The sequence below is a fragment of the Varanus komodoensis genome, unplaced genomic scaffold, assembly GCF_004798865.1.
Source record: "Varanus komodoensis strain SLA01 unplaced genomic scaffold, ASM479886v1 scaffold50, whole genome shotgun sequence".
In the NCBI taxonomy this organism is placed as follows: domain Eukaryota; kingdom Metazoa; phylum Chordata; class Lepidosauria; order Squamata; family Varanidae; genus Varanus; species Varanus komodoensis.
Window position 1 is genome coordinate 1,498,334 of NW_025336088.1, and position 27,472 is coordinate 1,525,805.

Genomic DNA, 27,472 nt, shown 5'->3' on the forward strand with positions numbered 1-27,472 from the left:
TCTTGAACAGATTAGACACTGCTGAGGGTGTGAGTATGGTGGTATGGAGTTGGGTTGGGTGGAAGCCTCCATTGCAAGAAACCTGTGGTAGTCAATTTAAGTTACCTGGGGTGTGCTTGGGGTCACTTCTGATGCTGTGTGGGTTGCTGGTGGCAATGAAGCACCGGATGCTTAGTGTGAAAGTACCTTCTGGGTTGGTGTAACTGAGGTATCCAATATGAGATGAAGGGAGGAACCTTGTGACCCAGATCTTTGAATTGGCCTGTTGCTGATGGGCCGCACCCAGTTCTTGAGACAGAGTGCTACCTGAGGAACCCATAAGGTGGCCCTAATGGAAGTTAGAATATTGAGGGCAGATTACCAGCATACCTATAGATAATGGATATGTAATATGTATGTCAGGCACTCTATTTATGATATGGTTTGGATGTTTTCATCATACCAGACCAGAAGAAGCCATCACAATATGCATCCCATGTTTTGATCTTTGATGTGAGGAGTTAGCCACACGTTCACCTAAAGTCAAGCAGGGAGAAAGCTGAAATGGAGGAATATGCTGTAGCTTCTCTAGGGGTGCCCACACAAAGGCAAGTGTGTCCAAATTATTGAGTTTAGTGAAGATCCACATGGCACTTTATGCCTTTCTGCAAGGCATGTGAAAGTACAGCACTTTAGGTGGGCCGCTGCTCTGGTGAAGGGGCTGTAATGAGACATTTAGGCAAGTACTGTGGCAGTACATGCTTTAAACTGTTTTGCTATACTAGCGATAGAAGCGTTCTGCCTCAGGGAAGTGTGTGAAAGGAAACAAGGCTCAGCATTTGATGCCTTCTCACACCTCAAGTGCTAACCACTCAAAAAAAGACTGTGCCAAGGACTTCAAATCATGCAGGCAGATAAAGGCATAATAGCCTTGGGCCTTGTTTACTAGAGAAAGTTAACAAAAGTAACTGGTTGAAACAAAACCCACATCATGCCAAATACCAGTTTTTCACATTTTTACTTGGCTAGATACCACATGCAATGAGTTCTCCAAGAGACCCACAGACTGCAAGCTCTGTCCACTGGGGAAGCTGGTCACCCATGCATTTCTTTCCCAAGAGAAAATTGGTGTGCTACTTCCCATTTATGTATCCAGTTACAGTTCCTTCTAATTGTACTGAAGACTGATTTTAAAAGTGGCACTCCTTTTATGTGTGTAATTTGAATGTTGTTTGGTGTCAACTTGAGCAATGAATTCAGTATCAAGCAGCCGCATTGAAATACCAACACATTTTCTATGTATTAATAACATTTATTGCAATGCTTTACACTTGCTGTGAGTTTAAACTGCTGTTTAGCCCTGAATCAAAGTTAAAAGTATTCTTAAAAAAAAAGTTATGCTGCTGAGATAAGTAGAAACATACCTCAACTGTATTCAAGACAAACATATTAACAGAAATTGGACCATTAGACAGCTGGTGTGAGATATCTTAAAAGCTGGCACAAGTATCATGCACAAAAACATTACATTGAGATGGAAATGTTTCCTGAGCAACATGGTTAGCATAACCAGCTCCCCCTTGTGTAACCCAAAAAATCACAAGAATTACATGAGGAAAAGAAAACAGTTTTGCTTTGAATATTGGATTTAAGGTTTCATATGAAATGTGTGTTTAGGCCAAGTTCAAATCTAACCATCTAACTTCCATGTTAATCTTGTTGACAATGGGTGCATTGACATGAACAAAGCAGTAGATAAATGAGCACTGCTTATTGACAAGGATAGGCCTTTCCTCCACACTGTTCCACTGTTTGTCTAGATCACATTCAACAATAAGCATCCTATGCAATGAGATCATACAATGTTATACCCAGGGCTAGAGGGAGGGTCCTAGTTCTTAACACTATTGTATTAACACTAGATGCTGTTTATATTGCACAACTTTACAGTCAGGGTGGTGGGGAGCACAAAACACCACCACTCTGTGTATGAACTGCAATTACATCCATGTGTTAAAAAGTCTTGCACAGGCAGTGCTGTGGTTGGAATGCGAACAGGCAAACAAGTTAACACAGCAAATATACAGGTATTTGCAAGGTAATGGGAGGGGAAGCAAGAAATCATGCATGAAAACTGAAATCTGCACTATTAACAACCAGTATTACTAAGCTTAGTGAGATCAAGCAGAAACTAATTTGTTTTTGCAGAAAAGTGGTCAGGCTTAATTGATTTGGTTGCAACATCCCAAAAATGTTACTGCTATGGGACTGTGGGGATAATCCAGCTTCAATTTTAAAAAGCTAGGCTTATTTTAAGAGTATGAGTAAGTGAAACCATACTGTGCGTCAATGTACTGTTATAAAAACCAAAAAGCATACACAAACTCATTTTCCTTAGTTAATCAAGAGATGGAGAATCTATAGCAGATTCTTCATTTCCTCTGCGTTTTTTCATTTAGAGAACTGAAGTTTTTAAACACAGTAGCCTTTCTCTCAATGTATGATCCAAATGTGGACCCACTCCAAGTACTGCTAATTTTAAACTGCTCTTAAAACTGCAATCCTACACACACTTCCCTCAGAGTGAACTTCAGTTAACTTCATGGTATTTCTGAGCAGATATACATAGAACTGTACAATGAATACTTTGCATAGCACTGAGTGTTATACATGCTTCACATCCATCCTCTCTGCAGTCCTCCAAATACCCTTGTTAGACGGGGCTGGAAAACCTGTCATTCTGCTGTTCTTGAACTCCAGTTCATAATGGCTTCAGATAGTTTGGCCAAGGGTGAGGGATGATGAGAGTGGTTATTCATCAGTGTCTGGGAACCACAAGTTTCCCCACCCCCATGGTAAGGCAAGTAAAGTGCTGAAAACTTTTAAAGACATAACCCACTGTTTGAAGTACTTCCAATACATATTCTTTACTGTTTGAAGTCATTCTGATTTTCTTGACTGACAAAATACTTTACAGATCCCTAAACCATTACAAAGGCTCCAACATCACATTGGTATGGGGCAGAATCCATCATTTAAGAAATACAGGAAATCACCCATAGCATATTGATGCATGCTGCTCTCTGGTTACTGTGGTCAGAGATAGGGAGGCATTTTATCTTTGCTTAATAGTCCCTGAGGCAGCTCTGATAAGTGTGTAAGTAAGCCCACTTGCAGAAGATTGCTAAAATCCAGCTAACCTGCTGCTGCTGCTAGTTAGTAGTTCATAACTTGGGGGAGGAATGCTAAAGCCGACTGTCATTTTCTTTCCCCTAAAAACTTAGCTGAGTGATCCTTGGGCACTTAGGGCAGCAGAAGAACACACACTTTGCATGTATTTGGTTTGCAGTTCTGGTTTGACATTTTCACCATACAAGATCGAGGCAGAAGGCAAGAGGGAGGGTCCTCGTGGGAGACTCGCTGCTCAACATGGTCAGCTATGTAGCCAAGATGGCCGGCCAGAGTGAGAGAGCAGCTTGATTCAGAGTCCTTGATTCCCACCCCCAAGCACTGACTACTATAGCCACAGCCCTATGATTTGAGGGCTGTGGCTACAATGAGGCAAGTTTACATAGCCTTTGTGGCTTTAGATAGACAAATTATCTCCCTGATAAGCAACTTCTTTCCTCTTCATTTTGAGGGTGTCTGCTGTAAGTTCAATGGCCTTCCATTTTCGGTATTATCCACAGCGGAGATGTCAATTGCTAACAATACTAACATCCTGAAAAATTGCAAGGGTCTGAGTTGTTCCACAACAGGACTCTATAAAGCTCAATAACACAAGTCCCTGGTGGGTGGTTAGCATGTATTTTAAAAGCAGAAAAGAAATACAGTAGGGACAGGGAGAACAGATGTGCGGTCTTGCCTTGCTCCCCCCATTAATAGGAATAGAAGAAGAAACAGGGCGAGCTGTAGGAAGCCACCACTGGCTCAGCAAGAAGAAAAAAAACAGATGGAATTACCTTTTCAAGCGCACTCACCCAAATTGCTGTTGATATCCTTGATTATTTGTTTTGTCTTTGTTTTACAATTTGTAGTCTTATTTAAAAGCCTGAAAAGGATAATATCATTTCCCTCCAAACTAGTGGGGAAGGTCGCTGTAGCAGGATTGACTAAGCAGAGGCAGGTCTCATGCCGTAAATCTTTTCAACAGTGATTGAGAGATACCGTGAACCACCCAGTAAGTGCACCTGCAGTGGTTTCTGAACTTGCATCTTCAGGGCAGTTACTGGAAACTGATTTCTTCTGCTTCACATTTTACAAAACCCAGGCAATGGCAGACAGCTCTGACCCTCGACTGTCTGGTTCTGCCCATGCAACATAATGAAAGTACAGATTGTACCAGTTCAGGCTACAGATGGGGCATGCCACTTCTGCTTGCTCTTGTAGGTAATCAAAATATTTCCAGAAAATAGTAAACTAACCTAGCAGGGGGAGGGGGGTTGCTGTGGCTGTGCCCTTTACCTGATGTGCTGGTTTTCCATTTGCAGGGAGTGATTACATGAGTGACAATCAAGTGCAATATTTCTCTCTCTCACACACGCACCCCACCTGCAATGTGATGCTGCAAACCATTCTACCACACTGTGCAGCAGCACTAAGCTTGCAACAGAACTGGTGTCAAAGGTAAGCATAGCCAAGCACCTGCCAGGTCCCAGCAATGACCTGCTCAGAAGAGCCCCCTGGCTTTGCTCTTCCCCTTCCTCACTTCAGCCTGCTTTTTAGCTTGCCTCCCATCATGGCTCAGAAATCAGAGGTGCTGAGAAGGAAAAGCCACAGATGCTCCTGCCAACAGGCGCAGTGGCGCTCTGCCTGGCAAAGGAGAAGCAGCTCTCTCACTGATGAGGAGAAGTGAGGCAACAGCAGCTGGTGACAATGGCAATGAGAAGGCAGGCTCACGGAGGGAAGGGGCCCACTGGGGGCCACTTGCCCTGTGGCCCTCCAAAAGACCTATGCTGACATGGAATATTGAGCAGATTTACATGATAGGTGTACTGGTAGGAGTTAAAACTCTGGAGGGGGGAAGACTGCTGCTTCTCTAAAATGCCTCAAATTATTTATCCAAGTATTTGGTTACATTAATCTTAATTTATACATATAAAAAGTACTAATGCTTCCATTAGAGGTGCCTAGGCCTCTGGTTTATTTCCTGAAGGATAAGAAAAAAGCATCCCTGTGAAAAGCCTGGCTGTGCTAGAATTTATCAAAAACTGGCAGGCAATATTGGGAAAGGGGAATGTCTTACAAAAGGTTACACATTACTTTCCTGTAAAAGGAAAGGCTGCAGTGGCAACCAGAGCCCTTAGATGATGATGCAAGAGTTGAAGGGCGATCCCCGTTTACTACCACCCTGAGTTGGCACCAGTTTTCCCTTTCCATAGTACCCACAAAAGATGGCCCTCACCTCTATCTTTTTGGAAAGCAGAAGCATCCACATGCCATTCCCAAAGGACAGAAGTTTCCCACCACCAATCTCCCCAACTTCCTCGCCTTTGTTTCCTGCCTTTTCCAACTTGACAAATTCAAGGAGATCAATGCCAGTCTGGACTGCTTCTATTCCACTGGCACAGCCCAGGGTGATGTGGGCACGGCTGCCTTTGGGGAGGGTGACTGCTGGCTGAAGCACATCCACATCAGCTGGCCAGAGAAGCATTTGCTGCTCACTCAGTTCCACCCGGGCACCAACAGTTCTTGGTGTAATAAAGAGGGCAGAGATGGTCAGGAAAAAGGCTTTTCCATAAGAGGACTTCACAACCTGTGGGAGAAAGAATTCCTATTAAAGTTGTCAGTATAATGAATATCTTAGTCTTGGTCTGGTTGCATCAGTTATTGCTTGCATTAAACAACTACTTAAATAAAAAGAAGACTGCATCATCAGTGCCAATGCCACTCCTCTGTGGGGAGTGTACTCTAGAATTCTGGTGCCACTGAAAGGAAGGCTTTCTCACTTGTAACTGCATACAAGTTACAGTATTGTGTATTGTACAATATACAGTATATGGGGGGCACATATACTGACTGTATATGTGCCACTTCCTCTGAAGATCTTAAAGTGCTGAGCCGGCTTGTCTGGAGAGAAGCACTCCTTCGGGTAACGGTCCCGAATATTTGGATATTTAAGGCCCAGTACCAACACCATGAGTTTTTTATTTATTTATTTATTTTATTTTTTGATTTATATCCTGCCTTTTTCCTACAAAGGGCCCAAGGCAGCTTACATCTCCTCCCCACAACAACAACCCTGTGAGGTAGGTTGGGCTGAGAGTCTGTGACTGGCCCAGAGTCACCCAGTTGGCTCCATGGCTGAGCGGGGACTCGAACCCAGATCACCTGAGTCCCAGTCCCATGCTCTTCACCACTACGCCACACTGGGGATGAGGCTGGTGAGTGGTATTCTAAGACACTGGGTTTTTAATGGATCAGGAAGGACCCCAAGCTACATCTCTGCACTTTCAGTGGGAGTGCAACTTCACCCAGAAGAGGCTGCATAGCCATTTCCCATGATGGTAGTACTCCAGTTCATATCAATGGCCCCAGAGCTAAACAGGCTAAACAGGGAGATAAAAATGCCAAAACAGGGACAACAGAAGTTTTATCTAATTTGTACAGGCTTCCCTGCCTGATTTCCTGGAGCAGACATATCCAAATCAAGAAAATAAGCATTTCCATCTTGACTTCAAAATGTTTTAAAATAATATTTCCAACCTATATCCCACCCCTTAATAACTATATTAGGCTAACAATAGTCCATTTTCATTTTAAAAGTGAAGAGCATAGAGCAGTTGGACTTTCCAGCCTTAGCCCATCTTGGGAACTCCTCCAAATACTATGAGGACAAAGCAAAATGTTCTCACCTCCTGCTGAGCATAATCATCCGATCCTGGGGCTTTCCCAAAGTCAGTGAATTTTGTGGTACAGTGCAAGACTCCTGGAGGCCTTTTCACAAAGTAGCTGGTCAAGTCAAATTTCATTTTGGGGTCTTCGCTGGGTTGTCCGACTGCAGATCAAAGAGGACAAAACCAATCTTGACAAACCAGTTGTTTCCTGCATGCCCTCTCCGCCACCCCCAGTTTTTTCTTTTTATGTAACATTAGCTCAAACTCGGAAAACAGCAGCCATCAAGCACAGGCCAAAATTCTGTTCATCATTCCCTGCTTTTAAGAAATATCACAAACCAGCCTGGGGTAACAAGGCAGTAAATTCTACACTGAGTGTGGGCACATAACAAAGAGTTAGGACTTCTGAAACACCATAACCTAAAAGTCACTGTAATGAACATATTAACAGTATAATGCGATATCAACCCTAGTCAAGCACTCGATAAAGTGTGCTTTTTTTAACAACCAAGGAGGGGGAGGCATCAGTGGAAGGTGGCCGTCTGCAGTGGAGAGCCCCTGTCTCTAGCAGGATGATCCAGCAGGGAGAGCCCCCACTGCTACAGCCCTTCTCATGTCCAGCACAGCGAGAACAGCAACACAAGTTTCGGGAATGGAGGGCTCCCCCTCTTTGGATGTGTACACAACATACGTTATCAAATGCCAGAAAAGGGCCTACATCTTTATAATTCATATACAGTACTTTTTAATCCCATGAACCTGCCATGTTACACTAAAATTTAGTTAAGCATGGCCTTTCAGAAACTTTTCTAGCCAACGGTCAGGACTACAATGGAATGGAGCTGCAAACATCAGCCAGTCTGGCAGTCATAGACATTTTAGAGGGGAATTAAGCATTGACAGAAGCCATGTGGCCACAGTCAAAAGCAGCACCTTTGTGTCATCTCCCTCACCTCATAGCTAGAGCAAAAAAAATGCAGAACTGCACACTGCTGCACACTTCCTCACCTCTACTCATTTTATTGACAGAGACACTCACAGTATGGCAATGTTGCAACACCTATTTTGTAGCACTAGGCATTACCATGAGAAGAAATGAAAGACAAGCTTCCCAAAGTGGCCACATGGCTCCCTTTAGCTTCCAGCTGACTTGTAGCCTTATACCTAGGCCTGCTAGCCGTGGCATTTGTGCATCTTAAGCACTTGCTTTCCTTCTCATTGTGAAGAGGGCTTCCCTGCCCTCTTCAGCAGAATGATCCTAGCCCATTTTCATGTCTTAGGATCCAGAAAGGAAAGCATACTGAGTCACAGGGCACTGCGTCAAATTTTGAAAGGCATCAAATTATTTAGCTGAGAAACTGGCATGAACTTTTGAAGGGCAAGTGTAAGTGACAATAGCTTACGGAAGTGGTGGCAGACATGAAGAACCGATTACAGCAAATTGGGCTGCGTTTGTTCAGTAGCAGCTCGAGACCAGAGGAAGAAATAGCTGGATGACCTCCTTAAAGTCACTGCCAGTCCCAGATCTAAGGGAGCTGGAACATAAACAATCCCTGGCAAAGCCTAACTATGGGTGGGGCTGTGTATGCTATTATGCTTCTGCAAAGATCCTGTGCACAAACAGAAAATAGCATTCATCATCTAGAGAATTCCAACTTTCATTTAAAAAATGAGTTAAAAGCAAGTTAGAACCACTAAGCAGTTAGCTAGACAACTCCAGCGTGCTCTCTGGTTCACCAGAGAGGTTGTACAGCGTCTGCAGAAATCACAGAAGCTGTCCAAGGACAACAAAGATTTCCCTGGTGCAGCTTTCTCCGCATTTCCTGTGATTCATGGATGCTCAATTATGCAACGATACACAGGTGGGAAAGCAGCTCATTTTGAGGAACATATGTAAGTTGCACCATTCACCCTTTCTTAGTGCAATTTTTTCAAGGTAGGTGGGGTCGTTAGCAGAAAGCACACATAGGTGTTGCTTTGGCAGGAATCCTGCTTCTGTTAATAGGTTAGCAATTGAAACTGTCTAGAGATCTATAGTGCTGTTAGGTTGGCCATGAATTTCTATGTGATGGGCATGAAATAAATATAAGCCCTGGATGTTGAGCACATCCACAGTGATGCTTCAGTGGAGAAAAGGGCCAGGATGGCCTACTACCTGGATTAACGTTAGCTGCATGATTCAAGCAATAAGTTGTCTGAGAATAAGCATTTTGTTATCGGAGGACTTCAACCAGGATAGTTTTCAGTCTTCAGGCTGATGTCAATGTCACTTGGATGTCTAGAATAGCACTCCTGTAGCTACAGCCCCCAGGCTCAGCTTCTGCATACTTTTCTATCACTTTGGTACAGCAGGAGTTAAAAGCAGGATGACAGCTTTTCCATGGGCACATTAATGGGAACCTGCCTCTAGGACAGCATGGACAGAAGTGGTGATTTTTTTTCCAAGAAAGCATGGAGAGACCTGGGGACTTGCAAGCGTAAAACTGACTTACCTTAGGGCAGATGCTGTACAAAGGAGGTGCTGTGCTTACAACATGCTTCAAGCTCACCCAATACCCATGCATTCGTAGAGTCGAGCACTGAGTTTGAGACCTTCTGCTTAGGATTCTGAATGCAAGCAGGAGGCAACTAAAACAGTGACTCCTGAAAGTGGATTTGTGGACCTGATGGAGGGGAGGGAAGAACAACATCTGCCATAGTTCAACAGATTCAAGTTCTAAACTGATTTATGGAAAGCAACTATTGGGCAGGACTATGGAACCTACAAACTGGTCGGCTGGGGTGATTCCTACAGGCATTGGAAAGGTGTTGCAGCTGCAGGATGGGGGAAGAAATGAAGCCACAATTAGATAAATTGGGAAGCTGCTTAGAGTCAGCAGGACCCACATGCTAACTATTAGGCAGGGAATCTATAATCTACAGTCCATCAGAGAATCTATAACCTATCCAAAAGAAAAAGAAAAAGAGCATTGGTCCATACCAATATTTTATCCTTGGACAACCACCCCAAACCTTGTGCCCTCTAGATATGTTGGACCACAATCCCCATCAATCCTAACCAGCATAGCCAATGGTGTAAGGGATAATGGGAAATGTAGTCCAAAACTTTTCAAGGGCATCACAGTGGGGAAGGCTGTCTCAAGGCAAACAGACAATCCTGGGAGGATGAACTCTTGTGATTTACCTTAAAATGATTTATGCAAAATTTAAAATTTCATTTTCTGTAATTCATTCTGCTTTCACTATTGAGGTTCTCCAAACATTGGAAAACAATTGTGGTACAAAGGAAAATGGAGCCATTCCTAAACTTGCCAGTCATTCTGAAAACTTGATTTTTTTAAAAGGGGTGATCAGCACAGGACACAACACCCTGAGAGTATCAGCAAAGAACCCAAGAGAAGCATGTTGGAAGCTAGCCAAAAGCATCTCTTCCCATGCTTACTAGCCAAAGGACAACTCTAATGGGTTAGTAGAAGCCAGATTTTATATATAATAAAGAAAGAACTTTTGAGGACCCACAGTGCTTATTGGACTCCTTTTTGAAGACTTTAATACTGGCAAGCTCATCCAAAAATGCCTGTCCGGTCTTCCGCAAATTCTCCGAACTCCTTTTGCTCAAAAACCACCCATAATACAAGGGTAAGAAGTCCTTTTCTAAGCTGGGCTTCAGCTTCTTCAGCTCATCCACTGAAAGTTTCCACTGATTCTTATCCTTGAGCTGCAAGCAATCCATTTTCCATGATGTTTTGGGTTCCACAAAGATGACTTTGTAGCGGTACTTGTCAGCAATGTCAAAGAGCTGCTCTAGTCGCTCCCGTTCATGGTGGGTGTCATCCACTACCAGTACGCTGATGTCACGCTTGCAATAGTCAGCTAGATCCTCATCAAACTTGCTGTAATCATCGGGAATGGCACTCCTGATAGCAGGCTGAATTTTGTAGTGGTCGGCAGAAATGACTTTGCAAGCATCTTTGTACTTGTCTTGGATGGCTTGAGCCAAAGTGGACTTCCCACTGCCTGGCAGACCCCGAAGAATAAAAAATGTTTTTGATTCTCGGATGGTGGTGATAGTTTCATCATCATCCAAAAAAGGGAACTGTAAACTCTCAGGGCGCTCTTTGGGCTGGGAAGTCATTTTCCTGAATATCTTGGGCAGGAATGTATGGCTCTTCCGGGCGAAGCCTTTGTTCTGAAATCAGAAAAAAAAGCAGAACAAAACAGAGTAGTCGTGTGGTTCTGTTGGAACATTCCAGAGAGAGATACCATCTTTTGGCCATTAATAATAGACCACTGTTTTCAGCTGAAATGGAGAGGGGATTTTTTGTTGTTGCTGTTGTTGACTATTCAGATGAGCACAAATGGCCCAGTGATGGCTTTAAAATGATGCTATTATGTCAGTTAAAAGCTTGATGCATTCCAGAAGCAGCTACGGTGATTAGTCTGTTGTAGCAAAACTCCTATGGAATCTTAAAAACTAATATTTACTAGGGTGCCCAGAACCGCACGCCACAGATAAGCCTAAGTATTTGTTCACTGTAGTTATGAGTACCTTCCAGTGCAGAGCAACTGGTCTCTGATCAGGGCTGAGCCCTTCATGACTGCAAACACTGGAGGCTTAAGAGCAGGGCACAAGAATGAGGAGGCAAAAATGGCTGCTGCCACTCCTCTCACCCTGCACAGAATGCGCATAAACCTCCACGTCCGGGGCTTATAATTACAACCACACACTGAGACAGGATGGCCGGGACCTGTGCTTGGATCAAAGACCAGTTTGGAGCCCTGCCTAAGCTGCTCTAGAGGCCACACAACTGCTACCCATTACAGTATTATGTTCAGGGTTTCCCTAAATCCTGCACACAGTAGCCCATGAACCAAGACAGGGATACAATAAACACAATGTAATCTCACCCATACCAATAAGGCAAGATGGGGGAGATGGTGGGTCACCAACAGCTCCGTTTCCCTGGAACATTTCTTAAGCTTGTTGCTTCGCCACTATACTAGGTTTCAAGTGCTACAAATTGCTCAGCTTCACTGTTCTTAATTATGACTTGGTTGACTTGCTGTTTAAAACATACTTTTTGCCTTCAAAAAATTATTGCTTACTTAACCAGTTGGAGGGCACTGGATGTGAGAGCATGGAGCATACTGCTGCTTCTCTTGAAGAAAATGAGACTGCTATCCGCGCTTATCCCCAATTACAAATCTCTGTCCTCCATTTCTACTATGGTTCTCTAATAGTAGGTCACTCTCTTACCTATTTTATGGACAGAAATGTTTTGGTATCCTGTACCATACTGGGTGAAGGCTAAATCGACAATAAATGTAAATGAGATTCTTCCTGCTATATAACTTTCTGAAAGTATGCAAAATCACCACCTTGAATTTAGAACAGCTAAGCAGGGATGTCACGGATAGGATATTTTGGAAGTTTTTTATTCTTACAGTCACCCTAATCAGATATCACTTGACTGTCAAGTACATGGCAACAACCATCCAAGATCATCCTTCCTCCCTTCATTTTCCCCTCATCTGCAACTTTTTGGATTTACTTGGAAAGGGAAAAACAAAAGCAAAACACTTAGGTCTGTGCACAATCAACTGTGCATTGAATTAAGGACAATTGGTTACTGAAAACCAAATGACTAATCCTATATTCCTAAAATCTGCTGACCTCCAGATGTACCCTCCAGTTTAACCTTCAGTTCCTCTCCTTCATTTCTAGCCCCTGTAAAGCTGTTACTATCACTACCGTTCTTTCTTTTCAGTGTTACATCACCAGTCATTGCTGCTCTTCCTAATTAATTCAGATATTTTGAAGGTCATTATTTGAACATTTACCTGTTCTGCACGATTGCTGGGCTGAGCACATACTTACTGGGTTCACTTAAGATTTCATCCCCCAACCCCCACTTCTAAGAAATGAAAATCTAAAATTACACAGGAGATGCAAAGCCAGGAAGGAGAAAAACGTATCTTGTATACATAGCCTTCCACAACATGGCACTCTCCACATGTTTTGGGACTGCAACCCACATCATCCTGGGCTAGCACAGCCATTCACCTGCTGGGTGGAGATGATGACAGCTGTTTACATATATGAGGGAACAAGGTCAAGAGAGGCTCTATACCTATTTCACTCTGGACAAGTTTTCTTCTGGTCCAGTATATACAAGTAAGATCAGATGGTTTTAAGCATCAGGCACCTGCACTATTTACACATTCTCTAAACTGGAAAAAAAAATTGGTTTCTCTGCCACAGGAAGCAGCTGAAATCAGTACAAACATGGGGATTTTAGCATACAGTGAACATACCACAGGGCAGGCAAAGCACAAAGACAGCATAGATTGGCAAAAGGAGTGAGTCTGCAAAGGCAAGGGAAAAACTGAAGATCAAGAGGGTTTTAAAGGAAGATTTCTAGAGAGAATAGCAGTAGGTAGGTCTAGCGAGGGACACTGGTTCTTACAAATGCTCTGAGCGCCTGGAAATCAAAGTTGGCGAGACAATCATTTAGGCTAGCTTAGGAGGGGATACTGGACAAGAGGAGATTAAGGCAGAGACTGGGTTGGATTCAGGGTCTCCCTCTCCCCACAACACAATTAGCCCCATTCCACAATCTTGCCTCACCATTGATGCAACATCTTCAAGGAGTTGAAAGGGCTGCCATGGGAAGGAGAGACCAGGAAATCACTTCTGCCAGTGCAACTGATACTGTATAAATCTGGATCCAACCCAGTAGCCAAGTTCCCACATAACAAGAAGCCACCATGGGTGACTTTCTCCATGGGACTTCTCATTGCATGTGAACCAAGTGGTGGTGGGTTGCCTGGTTTGTTATAAATCTATCATGGGTTCAGGGCAGCTTGTCAACCATAACCCATCCTCACCAGGTTCTCAAATAATAAAAGCTGCATGAAGTATGCACCACTGCACTCTCACCATTCAAAACAGCCACTATAATGGAAAGTTCCATGAGGAAAATCAACCACAGTGGCTTTTTGTGAAATAAATCAGCATCTTAAACTGTTTGGAGCTGCATATTACTGAAGAGAGCCCTTCCCCAACCTGTTGTCCTCCTGATTTGTTGACTACAACTCCTACCATACTAAGCCACTGGCCATGTTACTTGCTGCCTGGGAATGATGAGCGTGTAATGCAACACACTAGAGGGCAATATGCTAGCAAGAGCTACTGTATAGGACATTTTAGAAGCCTTTTAATGGACCTGTGCCTCCTACTTTAAGTAACTACTTAAAGTTGTAGTTTATGTTACCGCTCCTCGAGCCTTGCCTTCCTCACCTGAGTCGCCACCAAATGTGTTGGACTACAACTCCCACCATCCCTGGCCAAACACATCTAGAGGGGACCAGCCTGGAGAAGACATTTATTATGGCAGGAGCTTCGCACTGTAGAAGTTACTGAAGGCAGCAGCTGTTCATCAGTGTGGTTAGACGTTAACACCTGCTGACAAGTGCAGCCTGAAGCAGTAAACTTTATCTCTGTTCCTGTCTGTGTCCTGTTACAAGGCAGAGGCAAGATGCGGTTTGTGTTTGGCAAACATAAGAGGACTTGAGTGCTCTTGCACTATTTAGATGAAAACAGCTGCCTGAGGAGCAGCAGTTAACAATGGCTTAAAAAAGAAAGAGAGACAACAAAAACAACAATTATGGGGGTGGGGGAAGCACTGTGAGCATCAATTGTTTTGCAAAGAAACTGAAATAATAAATGCTTGTATCAAATGGATGGGCGGAGACACAGACAATGGTACCACACAAGGCTGTCTTAAGAGGAGAACTTGGATGGATTTCCAGTGGAACAATTTGTCCCATTCTGCACAAAACAGGTCCACTTCTCCCCTTGCCCCCCCCCCAGCAATAAGGGAGGGGCAGCGAGCAGGGCAGGCGCAGCAATTCGGCCCGCTCTGCCTAGCAAAGATTAGGGAGGCTGCAGGTATCACCAGGACGGTGCGGTGGAAACAGTGTTGGACTGGGGGCCAGGGAGATCCGGGTTCTCATCCCCACTGGGTCTTGCAGCTCAGTGGGTGAGTTTGAGCTAGCCGCAGACTCTTGGGCCAACCTACCTCACAGGGTTGTTGTAAACATAAAATGGAGCTATATAAGGTACCTCAAATTCCTCACAAGAGGATAAAAGGTGGGATATAAATAAATGCAATGTGACTATGATTTATGAAGAGGAAGAATTATGTATGAACCTTGCTATTAAAAAAAAGGGTTGTGTTCTGATATCTAATAAATTCCTCCCCAAATCCCACAATTTAAACCTTCTTTATGATTGCCCTCTATTATGTTCTTCCTTTGCATTTAAATCTTCTCGTCATTTTTAATGTATCATTTCTATTTTTAATGTATCAGTTAAACTCATTGCCGGAACACAAGCAGAGTTATTCAAACGAATCTGAGCCTTTCCTACAAGTTCTTTGCAAAACTGGATAGAGAACAAGCAAACACTAGTAGCAACTCCCTGCAACATGTCTTAGCCAATGCCCATTGCAACCATTGCAAGAGGATCTCTTTTTCATTCAAGTCTGGCATTCATGTGGAAAGCCACTCCTAAGCTAAAGGTAAGGAAAAGAAAGCACTTAGAATAATAAAAGAATCTCAGCTCCACTCCATGTCATCACCAGATAATTAACTATGAAAATCAAGTCGACAAAAGCTGAACTTTCTGGTCCACAACAAGACCAGCATTCTGATATAATGTGTCATTCAAATAAAAAAAATCAGTGTATGCCTCATTCACTGTAATATGTTTGTTTAGCATGCCCTGCATGATTAAAGGCATTCCTCAATTCCTTTGAAAGATATAAGAAATAGAATCAGGAATATTTACTAACTGCAGTATTCAATGGGTCGTAATACAACCTTGCATATCAAGATTTCAAAACCACAATAAAATAGGGAAGTAGGCACCATAAAGTGATTTCACAGTTAATACACTTGAGGCAGCACATCCAAAACGTATGAAAATAAGTATAAAAAAATGTTTTCCCTGAAGAGGAAGGTGGATGTACATTTGTTCTTACAAGTTGTTACAAAATTCAGTTGTCAGTTGTTCAGTGATGTTCCTGTCACCTGAGATCTGGAGGCTTTTTTGAGGACGGTAACCAGACACCTGGGTTTTCCCAACAGCTGCAAGCTTTCCTTTAAGAGGAAAGATTTACTTTCAGCAGTTGAACACCTCAACCTCACAAAGTTATGCAAGTTTGTTTCATCCTTGGAAATAAGCCTGCAAAGCTGACTAGTCCACACACCATGTTACTGGCTTGTGTGAGCACAGTATTGGTATATTTGAGATCTTGTTTTATTTTTTAAAAAGGGATTATGTAATTTAAGAACTTGGGGTAAAGTACCTTGGGTAAGTTATGTACTGTTCAATATTCCTTATATTTTCCCCAAATGTATTTTCAAAAACTATACAGCATTTCAGAAATTGGGAGAAAGGGTTCTCCTCCCCCAGCTAATGCTTAAGAGGGCACATTTGCCAGTTAGAGCAAGATTTAATTCTCCCAATCTTAGTTTGCATTAGAAGGCTTCTCTCTTATAAGCTGTTTTGGAGCTTATACTACTACTTGACACCTCTTTTCTGCTGGATGGCACTAGAATCTAGACAAATTAAAAAGAAAGGAATGGCCAACTTACAATTTTAGCACTAGCACTCAATCCAAATTCTCATACTAAATCAAATTTATGGGGGAATCCTGATTTGAAAATGCTGCAATATTCTTTTGTGGAGGGATTGAGTTGAAAGTAGAATGTGCACTTTAGATTAGCTAACAGGGTCAGATGGTGAGCTTTTACCATTTCCATTACTGCTGCAATGGTATCATTTATCTCCTGCTGAGTGGCAATATATTCTTTTACCTTCTGGTGTCTATAGACAAGCCATCAGCACCAAGCACTTCAACACCTCCTGTACTGTCGGAGGAATTATTTGGTTCTTTACAGAAAGCTAAGCCTATGATAGCAGTTTATAAATACCTTTTGGAGCATAATAAGCAAGATGTTCTGTGCGTTAGAGAGCAACAGGTATGATACAGCTATAATGGAAATCTGCCTAGGCATCCATATGTATAATTTCTGTTGATTTACAAATGAGGCTGATTCAACAAAAATAGATTTTTCACACCATAGAGCCTGGGTCCTCAAACTAAGGCCCGCAGGCTGGATCAGCCCACCATGCCCATTTAACCACCCCACCCCACAGGTTTTGCACTTGCTGGGCACACGCATGGCTTGCTTGCGAGGAGATCATTTTGGACTGTATTGGAGAAAATGATCTCTTTGCGAGCAAGCTGGCGCCTCACCCCATGCCCCTCCCATCCCTGCCTCACCTCATGTGCATGCCCCCCCCCCACCAGCACCACCCTGATGGCCTGCGCCCACTGCTGGCACCTGTCAACTGGCCCCCTTTAGAAAAAGTCTGAGGACTCCTGCCACAGAGGCTTGTCAAGAAGAACCAGGCTAGTTCCACCAGATGTAATTGCATGATAATGTATGGCTCAGCAACACATTATCCACAAAGAAAGCATGGAAGTTTCTGGCTGGAAATTACTGTGCACAAAAAATATTGGAACTGGAAACAAGTATTTTGCTAGCTGATAATAGATCATACATCTACTATTGACATTGCTTGTGAGTGTGCTCATTTGAAAGCAAGACAAAACCATGCTCGAGTCTCACTGGAGTTTCTGGCCAACTAAAATCTTAATGGAGCTAACTTTATCTGGAACAGGAGGTCGGCCTATCCTTCAAAAACATTATCATTGATGGGACTGCATTTGGTATCATCCACTGTAATTTTGTAGCAATCTCTATTTTATACATTGCCTTAGGCCCCTAGCAGTCAGGCAGAAAATATAGGTTAGGTAATAAAAGTCTGAAGCAACAAATCCTGTGAGTGCTCTTGAACTGTCAAAGAGTTTGTTCTTTTCCTCTTTGTAAGTAGAAAACATAACTTAGTTTATATATGCAACTACAGACTAGCTAGCAGTTCCTGTGGATCTATTTGAAAGAGTGAAGGAAGCTGGATCATGATAATGCAGTTCAATTATTACAAAATAATAATAATAATAATAATACCTGTCACCGAATTGCAGTTTATATGGAAGTTCACATCTATTGCCTGTGGCCAGAATTGGGATATATTTTTTAAATCACTCTACACATATTAACTAATTCACCAATGCCATGTTGTTTGTGTTATCACAGTCTTAGGAATGATCATCAATTGTACATTTTGTATTTCACTGTCATCTACCCCACTGCTTAGAATCTCCCTGCTGCCTCCACCCCATATGTAAACCTACCAATTTAAGATAACACCACATGCATGTAGTGACTGTAATCCACTTCAAATTCATGCCATTACACATTTGCCTTCAAGATGCTCCATTATTCTCTGGTGCTTTTCATGTATCAGACTAAAGCAGAAACAGAATGTGCTAGTATGTGTCTATGTGATTTGCTGCTCTGGCCTTGCTTCCTCATCAAATGTGACTGGATTGATTGCTCCCAGTACCAACACATTGCAGAAACATCCACTCAGAAAGGAAGTGGCATGTTCTCTCTCACTCTGTTTACCTGCTCTCTGCTTGCTTCCTTCCAATCAACCTCCACAAATGGTGGACAATTCACCTCCATCTTTGCAATCCATTCAATGCTTTTCAGTACAGAACTGACCCAGAATTACCAGTCTTCAGATGCACCTTCCTGTTGCAGGAGGAAGGTTCATCTGGAGTCAGTTCCAGGCTTCCTAAAACTCCTTCCTTTATAGGTGTCACAGTTCCAGGCTTCCTAAAACTCCTTCCAATCAAGAATCAGGCTTAGAGGTCAGGTGGCTTTTTTTATTCCGTGTGAAACACAGAAAGAGGTAGACATGTTATGTCTGTTATGTAGACATAGTTTGAATCGTAGAAATTCGAACTAAATAGAAAGCTGTTTCTTCATATATGACAGCAATGTTGCAGAGACTTCACTATCTTGTGATTGACTAAAGTAATGTTATTGTAATCAATTTGCATGAGACTGAAAGCAGAGGAAGTGTTAGGGGAAGCTTCTGAACAAGAAACAGATTTATTTATTTATTTATTTATTTATTTATTTTGAAGAAAGCTTCTTTTTAAAAGAAGCCAAGAGAGCTTCTAAAAATGAAGGATACCAACTACCTCCATGACTTCTCAGGGATCCCCACCCCTAATTTTATAAAACTAACATCAGATTTGGACTAATAAAGGCTTGAAGATGGTTTGAGAGAGACATTCACATCCTGTTCCAAGTGTCTTCTTGCTCAGCTGCATGTGCAGTTTATACAGAAGAGGAAAAGAAACCTAAATACAGAGCAAACACTTTTGAAGACTTAAAATCCCATGGGGGCATATATGAATAAATATTTGAGTGGTTTAAAGCTGTACAGCAAAAGCTGTACAGCTGTACTCCAGATGCTTGCTTATACAATTGTTCATTTGTATAAGGCAAGTAGCCAAGTTTCATTTACCTGCATCACTTCTGCCAAGAACAATAAGTAGCTGTGTGAGACAGTTCTAGGAACCCTTATTGTTCTGCCAGGCTTTATGAAAGGGAAGGTATTGAGAAAGTCTTGCTTAATACAGCCAAATGTACAGCACTTGGCATAGCTACAAATGGTTACTATTCCTCATACAATATTACATGCTTCCTTGAGGAGGAAAGAGGCAAGGTAAAAGAAGCTGAACAACTACATGGAATAAAAATTCTGAAGGAGAGCATGCACCTTCATCATAATCTCTCTCTGGTAATATAAAAACATAAATCCTGAACTATTGATGATTCCTTCCTATTTCTTCTCCTGCTTCAGAAAATATTTGAGAACACATCTACTAAAATTCTCAATTTTCCCCTCATTTTGCTTCTTTTTACTTCTTAGAATTCAGGTGCACTTTCCACTCAAAAAATATAAAAAAGCAAAAAGGGAAAGGGAAAGGAAGGAAGACAAGAAATAAAATTCCCAAACAACATAAATGGTGAATTCCCATACCAGCACAGCAACAGTATATGACTCCAAGTAAGTATTACGCAAAACCTATGATGCGAAAGTCTATGATGCGAAACCATGTGGATCTTTACTGGTATAGAAGCATACCAGCTTTGATTTCACAGCACTCCACCATACCTGATTATGAGTCCTGTGAAGCTGCATCTTTACACCTCCCAACATCAGTTCCAATCTAGAAAAAGTTGACTAAAGCTCTTATCTGTAATCATGGTCTTCCCCCAAGTAAATTAGCTATTTTGTATACAACTTTGCAAAGTTCAGATCATCTGAAAAGCTGACCAATGCCACCTGGCCTGAAAATCTTCTATCAAAGAAAGGTTTGGTCATTATCAAAGCAAAAACCAAAACCAAGCCACACACAAAACAAGCTAGATGACAGCAAATGTTTGGGAGGTCTTACTACAGACCTCTCATGTAAGAACACCTTCTCCAGAGCTCAACTCGGTCCACATTTCATTTCCCCTAAAATCAAGATTATGAAGTAACTTGCACCTGCTCCATGAAGCCGCTCCAGCAGCCATCAGAACATGTGACAGAGGGAAAAGTGGATTGCCTACATTGGAGTGTCACCAGACAGCAGCTGTTTTATAGTGGAGAGTGAAAGGAGGCAAAGAAGTTGGCTCTTCTTTGCCTCCCACCTTCCCATTTTCAACTCTTCAGAACTACCTTAAGGCTACCCACCAACTTTTCTGAAAGATGCTGCCCCTGCTCTGGGGCATTGAACAGTCCTGCCGCTCTGGACACACGTAAAGCTGCCCCTTGTTTTCCTGACAGAAACTTCTACATCCTTAATCAGCTGCATGAGGAGAAGAAATGCATTCAACAGGCAACGCGGGAAGCGTCACCTGTCGCACGGGGGCCTCGATGCAGCAGTTTAAAGGTGCTGAAGCAGCAACAGTGGAAGGAAGGAAGGAAAGCCTAGGTGCATGGACCCTCGCCAAGATACAAAGCAAGCCCGTGTCCGCTCCAGTAATCCGGTCCATACTCACCATGGCAGCGCCACCGAGCGGAGGGGTGGACGCAGCGGAATCAACGCCTCTGGTACGTGCGGGACCACAGGTGGGCTCGCTTGCGTTTAGAAGGACGGAGGCAGCGCGTGCCGGCTTTTCATAAGGCAGGAGGGAGGGGAAGGGAGGGGAGTGAGGAGGACAAGCCACGCCCCCTCAGTCCTTGCCTGGTACGACGACTACGAGAAAGCCCGCGCTGTTCGCGTGTAGGAGCAGAACGCGGTTCGGCTGCCCCCAAGCGGCCGTGAGCGGCAACACGCCTGCACCTAGTCTAGTCAGTCCCAGGTCTTTATTTAGCGGTACCTTTGAGGAAAAGGAAGGAAGTCAGTCAATTCTTCTACCAGGGAATTCCGCTGATCAGAGTAGCCATGGCTCGGCTTTGCGAGCCGGTGTGGTGGTGAGAATGTTGGACTTGGGATCTGAGAGATCCGAGTTGTAGTCCCCACTTGGTCGTGGAGCTCACTGGGTGACTTTGGGCCACTCACTCACTTTCACCCTAACCTACCTCACAGGGTTGTTGTTGTGAGAATAAAATGGGTCTAGGTAAGCTGCTTTGGCTTCCTCACAAGAGGGGTGGGGGGGAACGGGACATAAATGTAATGTGGTGATGATGATGGAGGACCTGCTTAGTTTGCAGGAGGTTCCAGTACATCCTGGGAACTCCAGGCAGGTCAGGAAAAACTCAGAAATCCACCTACCTATCAATGGTAGCAATACTCAGCCAGATGGACCAGGGGCCTGGCTTTCTTTGCTCCTATGACCTTAATTAAAATTGGTCCAGCCAGAAACCGGAAGGATAAATCAGCATGTGGCAAGAACTCCAAGGTTTGCAAAAGTACAATTCTTAAACAGCCCAGAGGACATAGCACGCTTAGTAGCCACCGAAGATGCAGTGATGGTTGGAAATGAAAAATAGGGAGTGGAAATGTCCCACTTGGTGGAAATAATCATAAGTCCTAAGCAGGAGCCATCTTTCATTCGGAGGGTATACTGCAATCTTTTATTGCCGATTCTACTTGTAATCCAAATTACCTTTTTCCTATGTCAGGACTAATTAACTGGTGAAAGGGGAATAGTTTCATGCTGATTTGACTTGACTTGCTTTTCAGCCATTTAGCAACTTAAACTTTATCTAGCTGCTTTTTGTCTGCCCAAGTGCATGGTCTGAATTGCATAAACTGATTTGTGAGTGGTGGTGGTAGATGAGCAGACTGCACTGCTTATGGAGATATGGTTATCCTAGATGTGGAGTCTCCAAGGGCACTAATGTGTCCACAAATGCCTCTCTTTGCATCTGTCAGATTCCCTGTCCCTCTGGATTTTTTTTTTTTTTTTTTTTTTTTGGCACAATTTAAAGCATCACGTAGGTATCTGGTACTCTGCAAAGCAAGTGCTGCCCTCCAGTGCCATATTTATTTGAGTTCAAAACAGTGGTTTTATATTTTGAAGATTAAACTTCCAGCTCTGCCTTGTGCATATCTTCTTCGGCAAGGTTTTCTTCTTTCTTTTCTTTTTTAGTCTCGCTAGGTTTAGAGAATGAGCATTTTATCACTGGCCAGGGCAACCATGCAACATGAATGGGCAAGGTTTCCTCCAGAACAGCCATTTTGACAACCCACAACATTCCCTCAAAATTCCAAATGTGCCCACCTGCTTAAAAAGGATAGGACCCCTTTTCAGTCCTGCTAGTTTCTTCCAGTTCTGATTCTGTATATACTCCTATTATCATACTAATCTAGTTAACTGAGTGTTTATGTTATACCAGTGACTATAGACTATGCGCTAGATTCTGAGAACTAGTGTTTTGAGAGCAAGACAGGAACAGCATGAAGTCACACAATGGTATGACACCTTAAATAGGAAACTGGTGCTTTTGTGACTGGATATGCACATGTAGTTCCCTGTATTTCCTGTGTATGAATGCCTACAACATTGTAATTTCTATATTTAAACAAAGGAAGTAGCAAGTTACAATCTTGGTAGTTGTTAATAAGCTATTCTTAATAGCAATTTTAGCACATATTCATGTACGTGCAAATTTCTCATTAATATGCTGCTGCTTCTTACATGGATATGCACAGAATCACAAGAGCTGGAAGAGATCCCAGAGATCTCCCCCCTTGCTCAATGCAGGTTCTGCACTGGATTTATCTACAGCATCCCTCACAGATCTTCCTTCAAACTTGCAGAAATGATATCAGGTTTTTGAAGGGTAGGAGCCAAATTTGCTATTCTTGAGCAAGATATTGCAGTGTGTGTTACTGATCCTGATTTAGATCAATTGCAGTCAGGTTTCAGGTTGGTTATAGGAAGAAAACTGTCTTAGTTGTCCTGGCTGATGACTCAACACCAATTAATGTGTTGTAGGAGTGTGACGCTGTTGATTCTTGTGAAACTTTTAGCAGTTTTTAATGCAATCAACCATGTCATCCTTCTGGATATATGTATTGGGTTTAGAAGGCATGGGGTTAAAGTGATTTTAGTCTGCTTTCTAACATCTATGTGAAACTACTGCGGAAAATAATCCAGAAATTTGGGATGAAGCATCATTACTGTGTGGATGATACTCAGCTCTGCCTCTCACTTATATCTACATATCCCAGGTTGTGGAACTCTTGATCTGAGGTAAATAAGGGTGTAGAAACTGAGATGTAATCGCAACAAGATGCAAAACATTGGGTAGAGGTGTACAACCGCTCTTGAAAGGGGCTGTATTTCCCTAAAAGCTCATGGTCTTCCAAGTCCTCCTGGCCTTTCTCTTAATTCAGGAAGCCCAGATGGCTTCAGTCTCCAAGAGTGAATTTTATCAGCTTAGGCTGGTACACCAGCTCTCCTATCTGGAAAAAGACCTTGCCCCCAGTGTACTGCTGTAATGTGATGTACAAAGAGCTGCCTTTGAAGACAGTGTACAAGCAGCAGTTGGGGCAGAAAGCAGTCACCTAAGTGCTGGTGGAAGGGAGATGGTTCAATCATATTCATTCCTATCCTGCACTCGTGTATTTCCAAGTCCAGTTTAAGTGCTGGTTTTAACCTTTAAAGCCTTAAATGGTTTGGGACCAAGTCAACTGAAGAACTGCCTTCACCCATTAAGCCTACAAGCACATTCAGATTCGCAACACAGGTTGTTCTCATTTAACCACCTTTGAGAGCAGTTAAGCAGGCAAGTACACAAGAGAGCTTTATCCACAATGGCCCCATATCTCAGGGGTTCATCAGGACCAATTGCTGCAGATTCTTAGAAAGGATCCATGGACTGACTTAATTTAACCTTCCCCTGACTGTACTGTTCTGCTCTGTAGCTGTAGTTATGCTGTGGGTTCTGTCTTATACTGATGTTTTTATTAATGTTTGCCGTTATATTAACTTATTTTAATATGGGCTGTGCTGTTGTAAGCTGCCTTGGGAAGGTTCCTGTTGTGAAAGGTGGCCCAGAAATATTTTAAATAAATAAAGCTGGTCAGTGAAAAGTAAATATAACCACAAATAGCATTTGAAGAATCTTTAATGGTTAGAGCAGTTCCATTTTATTTCCAGTACCTAGCCAACCAGTGGGCTTTTGGAATGTCTTGCATAAAATTACCACATTTACTACATTCTTGGATTCTCCCTTTAAAAATATTCAGAAGCAATGTGGTTCTTTTTGAATGTCCTACAAAACACTAGAAATAATCTGGAGAGAAAATATTTTGGAGTGAAATAAATGACAATGGCAACGACAATTCCAGGCTTAAAAATGTTTATGGACTTCATCCAGGAATGTCTTCACTCTGCTTTTCTGTGTCATTCTCTTGTTCTGTTCTCTCAGTTTCTCCTCCAGATTCACCTTGTGTCATTCCTTCCTGCCCAATTTCTCCTTGTTTGTCTCCTCCCTCTATCTCTTGCTCATCCCCATCCTCAGAAGTAAGCGTGTCTCCTCCCTCTGTATCTGATACCTGTTTCTCTCCATCAGATTCAGTTTTCTCAGACTCCTCCTTTTCCTTTGTTTCCCCTGTGTCTTCCTCTTCTGTTTTTGCATTGTCTGCATCCCTTTTGCTCTTTTCCTCTTCTTCCTCCTCTTCCTCCTCTTCTTCCTCTTCTTCAAACTCTAGGAAAAAAATTGAAACCCCGAGTGGACCCTCTCCAGGCTTGTATAGTGCAGTCCATCACTACAGGTTAAGGCGGGTGGCAACTTGTCACTCTCTGTATCTTTTGACTAGAATCCCCATCAGTCCTAGCCAGCATAGCCAATGGTAAAGGAGCATGGAGTCATGGCTCCCAGGTGTTTTGGCTTACAAGTTGCTCACCTCTCACATTTTGCAGGCTGTGATGATGAAGATGAGAAAACTGGCAGCTTGCCCAAAGCTAAAACATCATAGACTAAGTTTATGGTCTTAGTTTATGGGGAGACTCAATGGGTGACTTTTGTTTCCTATTCAGAGAATGTACCTGCTCTTGCAAGATCAGGTTATAATACAACTGCTCTTTGAAAATTGGAAATCAGAGGCACAGAAGCCAAATGAATTTGAGGCTAAAAGGTAAATAAACTATATAACATAATAGGCAAGAAAAAGGGAGTTTATCTATTGTCCAGCCTAGGAGAAAAACTAAGAGGGGACAAAAGAGAAATAGTACCACCTATAGGTCAACCATGACATAGCACTACAAGTAACAACATTGCATTATTTGTGTGTTATGTTTTTTAATTTGCTTATGTACTTCCCAAAGATAAAATATTAAATTAATGAATGTCAGGCACAGTACTTCTGGGGAACCCTATTCCTTCATTCTCAGGCCGATTCCACCACTAATTTCTTCAGAAGTCTCCTGTTTTACACTATGCAAATGAGGACAGGCCATGGGATGCCTACAATCTTCTGTATGTGGCAGGGTAGGGAGTCCCAGCCCTGTGAAGGATCTCTATCTAGCCCACAAATAGGGTTCCCTTGGACCCTCTCCCTTGGAGGTCCTGCTCCCTCTCATGGCACTAGCATTGTGGAAGGAAACAGCTTTATCATAGACAGGACCTAAGACCAGGGTTCCCAGCATTCACAAAAGTGTGTTTCCTTTCTCTAGCACTGGGAGAGGACTCCATTCTGTTCTTTCCAATCAGTAATCAGAGCTAACAGCAGGTTCCCCGGGTGTGCAGCTCAGCTGTCAACTGGAAGGATTGCTCCTCCGATCATTGGTCAGGTCTCTTTCCCTATGCAGAAAGGAGCTTGGAGCCTCTCTGCATGAAGAATGGGAAAGAGTGGGAGTAGGGGGCTTAAGAATATCACAGGCTTTGTGGAAGAGCTCTGTTCCCTGTTCACATCTGGGCAGCTGCATTGGTCTTGGAGATGTGGGAATATGAACCCTGGACCCGGAAAGGTTCCCCACACCTGGTATACAGCTTGGTGTGTGGACCAACCTCTCAGTTCATGCATCCTCTCTCGTCTCTGTTCCTCTTTCAACTCTTTAATGAATCCTTTGTTGGCTTCATCCAGGGCCTGCAAAAGTAATCAGGAAAACTAAATGGGTAACTTCAGAATGGCTGGATGAAAAATCCTCCTTTCCCCACTGCGATCTACTTCTTTAATGTGTAATCTGCACATGAGAACATCACAGTGAGTATGCATACTATTGAGACAAGACTGTCATGATGTTTGGAGTATGGAACTAAAACATGGTGTTTTTATTTCCCCCTCTCCCCCTTAAACAGGGTGACATAGGGAAGGGATCCATCTGATGGTGCAAACACAAGGGCTCTCAACTGGCAGAAGCAAGGGAGATGTGGTGGCAAGGAAGCCAGCTGATGGAATGGAGAAACTATCAAGTCATGTGATTTGAAAATAGCACGTGAATGAGCTACCAGGAGGATTGTACTTGAAGAGTGAATAAACAAATCACAAGAAGAACCTTGCTGACTCAGACCAAAGATCCATCTAGTTCTGTATCTTGTTTCCAATAGCCAGCCTGATGCTACTGGAAAGCCCACAAGCAATCCTGACTTACTCTTTCTCTCTGCACTTATTATTCACAGATGCACTGCTTTGGAACATGGAGATTCTGTTCAGCTATCATAGCTAATAACTGTTCTTCCATAAACAAATGAAAATGTGATTTTAATGTTTATTATGTGTTTTTATATGATTTTATTGATTGTTCATCTGTAACCCACCCAGGGAGCCTTGTAGCTAATGGAATGGGCTACAAATCTAACAAAAAACAAAACAAAAAACTTACTTCTCCAAGTTTACCTCTTCAAAATAGAAAGCATGAATGGAAAGGAGGCATTATTTTCCTCTTTTCTACAGGCTTGCCCAAACTTTTAAGAAGTTGTGACACTTGCTCCCTCCTGTGCTTATGAAGTTGCTGTCATCCCCAATTACAAATCTTTTCTGAGAATATTGCTCTAGCTCCAGTGCTGCCTGCAACAATTCTTCCGTGCCCAGCCAACCCCTACTGCCTTCTGTCCAATCCTTCTTGCCACTGGCTAATCTTATGTATCACTTCAATCCCTGTTTGCCCAGTTCACACAACATATCATGCACATTCTGTGCCATCTGACGCTCAGCCTGTAAGTTCTGATCCTATACCAACGATGCTTTGGTCCTATAGCTCCCATTCAGCAAGCGCAGTGC

General features: G+C 42.8%; 2 protein-coding genes across 5 annotated transcripts in view; both read right to left on the bottom strand.

The window, feature by feature from the left end:
* The window catches only part of LOC123031726 (2',3'-cyclic nucleotide 3' phosphodiesterase), a 33,304-nt gene extending 12,353 nt beyond the window's left edge, over positions 1–20,951 (bottom strand). Inside the window, exons 1-4 of one of the 2 annotated variants that reach the window (XR_006416380.1) lie at positions 20,856–20,919; positions 10,335–11,004; positions 6,834–6,976; positions 3,576–5,734 (exon numbers count right to left, since the gene is read on the bottom strand). Coding sequence is in view for 1 of the 2 variants with exons in the window: in XM_044446991.1 (XP_044302926.1) it covers positions 5,282–5,734; positions 6,834–6,976; positions 10,335–11,004; positions 20,856–20,858 (1,269 nt within the window). In the remaining variant the exon portion in view is untranslated. Of the gene's footprint in view, positions 1–94; positions 5,735–6,833; positions 6,977–10,334; positions 11,005–20,855 lie in introns of those variants that run through there. The other variant, XM_044446991.1, reaches the window with a different exon arrangement.
* Positions 20,952–24,357: 3,406 nt separating this feature from the next.
* The window catches only part of ODAD4 (outer dynein arm docking complex subunit 4), a 38,773-nt gene continuing 35,658 nt past the window's right edge, over positions 24,358–27,472 (bottom strand). For all 3 annotated transcript variants that reach the window (XM_044447100.1, XM_044447099.1, XM_044447101.1), the window contains 2 exons: positions 26,260–26,338; positions 24,358–24,957 (listed from right to left, as the gene is read on the bottom strand). In XM_044447100.1, coding sequence (XP_044303035.1) covers positions 24,620–24,957; positions 26,260–26,338 — 417 coding nt within the window. In that variant the 3' untranslated portion in view covers positions 24,358–24,619. The remainder of the gene's footprint in view (positions 24,958–26,259; positions 26,339–27,472) is intronic.